Source organism: the organism of the source record quoted next, unplaced genomic scaffold (genome assembly GCF_019419815.1).
Source record: "Pyrus x bretschneideri cultivar Hongxiangsu unplaced genomic scaffold, Pyrus_bretschneideri_v1 Contig24, whole genome shotgun sequence".
Lineage (NCBI taxonomy): Eukaryota > Viridiplantae > Streptophyta > Magnoliopsida > Rosales > Rosaceae > Pyrus > Pyrus x bretschneideri.
The window spans coordinates 3,416,389-3,424,480 of NW_025999546.1; the positions used below are offsets into that span (position 1 = coordinate 3,416,389).

General features: G+C 35.5%; 1 protein-coding gene across 1 annotated transcript; it reads left to right on the forward strand.

The window, feature by feature from the left end:
• The first annotated feature begins 4,824 nt into the window (after positions 1 to 4,824).
• On the forward strand, positions 4,825 to 7,058 carry LOC103952167 (transcription termination factor MTERF15, mitochondrial-like). The gene has a single exon (XM_018648634.2). It carries the CDS (start codon positions 4,966 to 4,968, stop codon positions 6,151 to 6,153), a length of 1,188 nt encoding a protein of 395 aa, XP_018504150.2. The 5' UTR covers positions 4,825 to 4,965; the 3' UTR covers positions 6,154 to 7,058.
• Positions 7,059 to 8,092: the final 1,034 nt, after the last annotated feature.

The following is an 8,092-nucleotide window of genomic DNA, read 5'->3' on the forward strand; positions in this document are numbered from 1 at the left end:
CCCGGGACCCTTCTTAGTGTAATTCGACATCATGAATCCGTTTTCGACATCCGTTTTCCAAATTCAATCATTTTATTAGAGTTTTATTAATGGGAACTTGTATGTGCTTAGGTGCATTTATGGTAGTGTTTCCGTCTTTGTTAGTTTGCGTGGCTCTTCGACAGCGGAGTATCTATGAGTGGACCCCTTCTAAAATGCATGTTTTAATAGTAGAAGTGCATTACATGAAAATCATGATTTAATGGTTACGTTTTATAAGTAAATTAGATTTACACTTTATGATTACCATGCCTTACTGAGAATATTTTGGAATACCATATTTTATTGAATTTATGTTCTTTGTAGTATATATGATTGATGACTATATACTATTTATGAACATGTTTTTATACTCTTTGTAGTATATATGATGGATGACTATATACGATGAAGATGTTTTGAGATATATGTGCTTACGAGTGTATGTTCTGCCTATGGGCGTATGTTCTACCTACGGACGATGTCCTGCCTACGGGCGTATGTTCTGCCTTCGGGCGTATGTCCTAACTTCAGGCGATATTGGTACTACTATTTAGCACACTCTATATGATATATGTTTTATGAAAGGTTTTATGGTATGGTAGGGTTTTTGGAAAACTTATCACGTATTAAGCTACTAGCTTTCTTAAACTCTAGGGGTTGGTACGTTGTGAAATATTTATGTTCATACTACTTATATATATCAACTTGATCTACTCATACTTTGTATTGCGCCCCCTCAGGACTTAGAATCGAGGTGTACAATCCCGGCGTCAAGGCACTCCCGCATCGGTATTTTCGAGTCCTCTCAGTGTAGGACCCATCCTTTGTTTATATCAATTTTTCCTTTTTAGTGTCTATGATTAGTTGTATGCTCTGAACACGTTCCATAATTGTATAATCATTGTATTGAAATTTCTAAGTATTGTTATATTTATTATTTCTCATGCATTCTAACATGTCTTCGCAACCTTTGGATGTTAGCCAGCACGTGGCCATCCCGATGTCCCCCAGACATTGGGATCGGGGCGTGTCATGCTCGGTTGTTAAGTTTTGATGTTGAAAGGATTGATAAAGGAGATTGAAAATGTGAGTTTGTATTCTGTAATGCTCCCTGCAGAGAAATTCGTCTTGGCGAAGTTTGTGGCCGGATATATAGATGAAGTACCTCAGTTATTAAGCGTGTATCAAGGAAAAGTTAAAGTTGAGGATGTATGATGTTCGTAGCTTCATTGGTAGCAGCTAGCTTTTGGCTCGGTATATTTTTCCAGAGATGAATTCAATTGGTAGCCATGGATGAAGAAAGATGAATAATCATTTTCTGTTTTCCCGTTCCACTGTCTAGCTGCTTCCGTTATTGATCTACTCTCTTATTTGAAATTAACTTGAGATTTGGCCTGCTTTGCTCTCTGTGATTGTGGTGCCTTCATCTATATGATTGATGGTCCTTCACTTTGTTCGTCTTGGAATTACCTTCGGTAGAATGTACACACACACACACACACACACACACACATATATATATATACATGTTTTTTTTGGTTTTTGAAAACTTGACTGTATGAGAGAAATTTTAATGATAATGAAAAAAAAATTATACCTAATTAGGGGACATAAATCTTACTCCTTATAAAACAATGACAATAAAAAATAATACACGAAAAAGAAAGGGGACATAAACCATAGTCTTCTAAAAGCAAAAACAAGAATGATACAAAGGACAATGAAACCTAATCCCTCTAAAATCAAACCTAAAAGTCTAAACTTGAAAAACAAGCTTAGCAAGAGCACAAAGTTAGGAAAAAAAAAAGTATGACAAACCTGGATACCAAGATACTTAATTCGAAAACAATGTAGCACGAACCGCCAGTGGAGGAGAATCATGCAAATTAAAGTTGAAGAAGACAAGCCTATCTGCCTATGCTAGCAAAATTTATCCATACACTATTTTTTTTTTTTTTTAACTTTTACATAAGTACCATTAGGCCTGGTAATTTCTGACACGACTCGACAACCCGACACGACATGACACGAAATTAACAGGTGTTTGGGTCGACATAATAACGAATCAGGTCGTTATCGGGTAACCCGATAAGTATCTGTTAAGATAACTTGTTGGTTCGGGCATACACGTGTGTAACATGATACATGATAAGAAAAATATTAATTTTATAATTTTATGACCCTAAAAAAAATACTATAATAATTATATATATTAATTTAACAATTTTATACCACTAAAAACTATAATAATTATATATATATATATATATATATATATATTAAAAATTGGTGACCATTGGATCGGCTTAAATATACATATCATTCAATTTCTTAAGTGTTATACGTACAAAATAAATAAATTTAAATCTACTTAATAAATATATACATATCATTGAACTTGATGGGATACAAATTTTACGAAACTAATTTCAATGATCCAACCGTCAAACTTGTTTGTATATGCTTCGAGATCACATCAGCTAAAAATTGCAAAAAGAAAACATTCAGAGATCAAGTAACGAGATAAAAATTTTCGACAATTATGATAAAAAAATCACGATTTAACAGTTATTTTAACTTCGATTTTAATGATTTTTTACGACTACACTCCTTGACCCTATATGAATACAATGAACGAACTCGATCTTTAATTTAAAATATTTACACTACTGGATACCATAAAATCTTATGTTATACTTAATGAAAGTATAAATAAACTCTGAAATGTTAGTGAATCTATCGTTTTGATGGGATACACATTCTACGAAATTAGTTTCAATGATCCAACCGTCAAACATGTCTGTATATACTTCGATATCGCATATGCCAAAAATTCCAAAAAACAAACATTCAAGGATCAAGTAATGGGACAAAAAATTTCAGCGGTTATAAACGAAAAATCACGATTTAACGGTTATTTTAACTCCGATTTGATGATTTTTTTACAGCTACACTCATTGATCCTATATAAATACAATGAATGAATTCCATCTTCAATTTAAAATATTTACACTACTGGATACCACAAAATATTATGTTATACTTAATGAAAGTATAAATAAACTCTAAGTGTTGGTGAATCTATCGTTTTGATGAGATATGCATGCTACGAAAACTAATTTCAATAATCCAACTATCAAACTTGTTTGTATATGCTTCAAAATCGCATACGCCAAAAATCGCAAAAAACAAACATTCAGAGATCAAATAACGGGACAAAACGTTTTAACGGTTATCAACAAAAAATCACCATTTAACGGTTATTTTAACTCCGATTTTGATGATTTTTTTACAGTTACACTCCTTGACCCTAAATGAATACAATGAATGAACTCGATCTTCAATTTAAAATATTTACACTAGTGGATACCACAAAATCTTATGTTATACTTAATGAAAGTATGAATAAATTCTTAAGTGTTAGTGAATTTATTGTTTTGATGGAATACGCATTCTACGAAATTAGTTTCAACGATCCAACTGTCAAACATGTTTGTATATCCATTGAGATCGCATACGCTAAAAATTGCAAACAAAAATATTCAAAGATCAAGTAACAGGACAAAACTTTTCAACGGTTATGAACGAAAAATCACGATTTAACGATTATTTTAACTCTAATTTTGATGATTTTTTACAGCTACACTCCTTGACCATATATGAATACAATGAATGAATTCGATCTTTAATTTAAAATATTTACACTAGTGGATACCACAAAATCTTATGTCGTGATGATCAATGAAAGTTGAGGATTTTGTAAAAGGAATAACATGCAAGCCTTGAGTTCCATTGGCAAGGTTTAAACTTTTGAGAAAGGCTTCACAACCTTGAAAACAAAAACTTTTTCATTTTGCATATCCTTGCACATTTAATATTTTATAATAGACTAGTAGTGTATGAACGTTTGTTTATTAGATCCTTATTTTCGAGTGTAGATGTAATACTTAAATGACAAATGTGTTTTAATGTTTTGAAGTAATATTTATGTGGAAATGTGTGGTATGTGCAAATTTAAGAAAAAATATATTTTTCTAAATGGGTTATAACAGGTCGAGTAAAGTGACCCAACCTGTTAAAGATCAGTTAAGATAACGGGTGTGACACGACACAATCTGTTAAGATAACAGATGTTATACGAAATCGATACGAACAAGACAAACACGACCCGTTTACCAGGCTACATACCATTTACTGAAGATGGGGTGGCAACGTAAGGAAGTAGACCTTGTCTTAACAAAAAAGCAGTGCAGTGCTTGTGGCCACTGTTTGGTTTCTTTTGGGGAAAAATGATTGAGCTGATTGGCAATGTACTAGGGTCGTTTACTGTAGCATGAGTTCCACTCAGTGCTCCGCAACAACGAAACTATCTATAAAATATTACACATCGTCTATTAAAATTTACATAATCATACTTTTAATGAAATTAGGATTAAAACACTAGTGTTAACTGAGTATGTCATCATGTGATGATGTTGCAAATAGTTAAAAAAAAAATCATTACAAAAATAATTAAGGTTCAAATCAGTCCATAACAATTAATACATTTTAGGTGTTGAAATTTAGGTATGCAGGGTTGAGTGACATCCACTATTTATAGAGGTTAATTTTATTTTTTTGTAGACAAATATGTAAGTTTGAATTTCAAATTTTTTTTTTTTGTCAAACGTTAAATTTGTTAAATTATATATTAAATTAAAAAATCAACAAAATTCAAATACCGTGATATAAGGGCAATATACCTCACCACCCACTTGTGGTTGAATTCAGACATTAGAGTTGGTCATAGACTACAATAGTGCTGCTAAAGCCCAAAATTTAATATTTAGCAGACGAATTAAAGCTCTCCCAACCCAAGCCCAAAAGTTTGCCAATAAATTTCTACAGAGCCCCCGAAGTTTTGGATTTTCCACCTGAAATTGGTCAGTGCCGGCGCCGTCTAACATGGCAGCCCTCTGCAACCTGGAGGCCGGCAGATTGGGGTATTCACTATTTTCCAAAACTACAAGATTTGTTGTTGGAGATGTAAAACCCTCACATTTTACTCTTCAAAACGAGATACTTTGCAGACGTTTCACCTCAGAAATCTCAAAAAACCACCACGATTTCACAGTCAATTACCTCATAAATTCATGTGGGTTGTCTCCACAAGGTGCAATTTCAGCTTCTAAGCGGGTCAAGTTGCGATCCCCCGAAAGAGCAGACTCCGTTTTGTCCTTTCTCAGAAGCCATGGAGTCTCTGCAACCAATATCTCCAAGATTGTCAGGTCTTGCCCAGGACTTCTCAGTTGTAATCCGGAGAAAACCCTTTTGCCAAAGATTGAGTTTTTCGTTTCTCTTGGAGTTTCAAGGGAGGACCTTGCAAAAACTCTGGCATATGAAACGCTTCTTTTGGTCACAAGCTTGGAGAAACGGATTCTACCAACTTGCCATTTCCTTAGGAACCTGCTTTCTGAGAAGAACTTCGTTGTTTTATTGAAGAACGGCGGCCTGCGGATTTTCTCGGAAGGCCATTCAAAGAATGTGGCGCCAAATATTGAGATTTTGAGAGAATTCGGTATGCCCCAATCATGTATTTCTTTGTTGCTGGCTTATTTTCCTAGAACTTTAACACAAAAGCCTGAGAATTTTGCTAAAGTTATGGATGAGGTTAAGCAAATGGGATTTGATATGGAAAAATCAAGGTCTGTTGCAGCAATAAAAGCATTATCTAGTGGTAATAGTAAGTCCATATGGAGTCGTAATTGTGAAGCTTACAAGAGGTGGGGTTGGTCAGAGGATGATGTTCTCTCTACTTTCAAGCGGTTCCCGCGTTGTATGACTAAGTCGGAGAAGAAAATAATGCAGGTTATGGATTTTTTAGTGAACAAGATGGGATGGCCGCAAAGATCAATTGTCAAATGTCCGACTATTGTGAGTTACAGTTTGGAGAAGAGAATTATCCCGAGGTGTTCGGTTGTTAAGGTTTTGTTGTTGAAAGGATTGATAAAGGAAATCGAAAATGTGAGTTTGTGTTCTCTGATGAGCTATACGGAGAAAGGCTTCTTGGAGAGGTTTGTGGCCAGATATATAGATGAAGTACCTGGATTACTTAGTGTGTATCGGGGGAAAGTTGAAATCCAGGATGTATGACATTGGCTGGTCAGGAGAGGTAAAAGCCAACTTTTTGGTATTGGTTTACTTATGCTCGGTTGTTAGTCACGATCAAAGAGAAATAACATTTGTTCATCTTCTACTCTACTAACTAGTTGCTGTAGTTATATATACCATCATATCCGAAGGGGTTGACCTGCAGTCCGAGGTGTGTTGTTGGTTCTTAAATTTGGTTGGTCTCAAAATTGGTTTTGATAGAAAACACACATTTACTTGCTTCTTATGGGATTCAGTTTAGTCTGTAGTTTAGTTTCGTCTGTTAGTAATTGCCCTCTAGTAGCTAGACTTTTTCAGTGGCCGTAACCTAGATAAGTGTCATTGTGTTGTTATGAATCCCCTGCGCTGTTTTCTTAGCACTCGCCTTAGCTTAAAAAAGAATGAATCCGGTGTGGCTGTAAATTGTGTTCGTCAGGGACTAGAATCAAGTCATTTCTGCATGTGAAGGATGGAACACTGTAACCTCATTACTTATGTCACGGACAATGTGGATGCCGGATTCATTATATTTGCATCAGTTTGTTCATGCTGTGAAGTTATACTTTCTCTACAGCGAGTGCACATCCCAGTTCGCCTAATTTTTGGTCGTAAATAGAGACTGAACCACATAAACTCTTTTGTCGTTGGGTGCTTGATGTCTATTGCTTGGTATCCTTTGTCTTCCTTGTTTGCAATCAACAACTTGGTACTCAAAGTTACAATCTATTCCACAATTTTTCTGGTGCATTTCTTCAAAGGTAATCGAAAACCCGAAACGAGCTCAAATTTCCCAATGAAACTTTCTTCTTCTGTATTTTTTTATTTATGTTATTCGTGGTAAGTTGATCTGTGTCACACTAACTTTCTAATTCTTCAAAGGTAATTCATATCTGCTGTTGCCTTCGTCAGAAAATGTGACACTCCTCTGGAGCTAGGTATTTAATGAGTTGAGGCCTTATCTAGCTGCTATATCAGGTCTCGTGTGTTTATTAGAACTTACAATACAAGGAAGAGAGTCTTTCTATAGACTGCTTCTTTTGGATCTTTCTATATCCCAATTGAATATCCATGCCACGATAACGACATTGATACTCAATAGAAATTTCTTGATATGAGTCGATACTTGGTATTAGTACGTCAATGTAACGTTGTTAAGATGACATTAATATTTGATTACGATATCATCATCTACGTTGCTCTTTTGAGTTATGTGCAGGAGGCCAACTTACATGGTATGAATACATCGTCACATGACATCCTGTGTCACAGAAACAAGAATATGTAAATAAAACCTTACACATATTTATTTTATTGATACAAGATGCTACCATATCGGTTTGTCACCATATAAGTCCTCAAAGCGAAGCCCATAGAAAGTTCGTAATTTTTATTTTTTTATTTTTTTTGTCAAAGCCTAAGAGCAAGTCCACTGGGATGGATTAGGCTGGCACCCAGCAGCCAAAATGGCCCGGCACCCAATCAATCCCCTCCAGCCCATACCTATAGGTCGGCTAACAGCCCATAGGCCGGTCTAGAACGTGCTAAGCCAAGACCCGGTCTATGTGACGTCATGTTGACGCTAGCATGACTTAACGGGCCATTTTAATTTTTTTTTGTGCCAGGTGCGTGGGAAGCACGTGCAACTAGGTGTCCGTCGCCGACAAGAAAACAGAGACGGGGCCCACATGTGCAGGTGCACTCACCTGTCTGATGAGAAGGCCACGTGGCCAGTCATGGACTGGTGGATTTCCAACGATCAAAAAATTTTGAATTTGAAATCAAACGGCTAGATGATGTGGCGTGTTCTGGGCCATTCAATCCAAATATCAACGGTCCATGATTTTCAGGCTAAAAAAAAAAAAAAAAACTCCAACAGTTAGAATTATGACCGTTGGCCACATGTCATACTTATAGGCTGTTGGATTTGAACCTTTTTCAAATC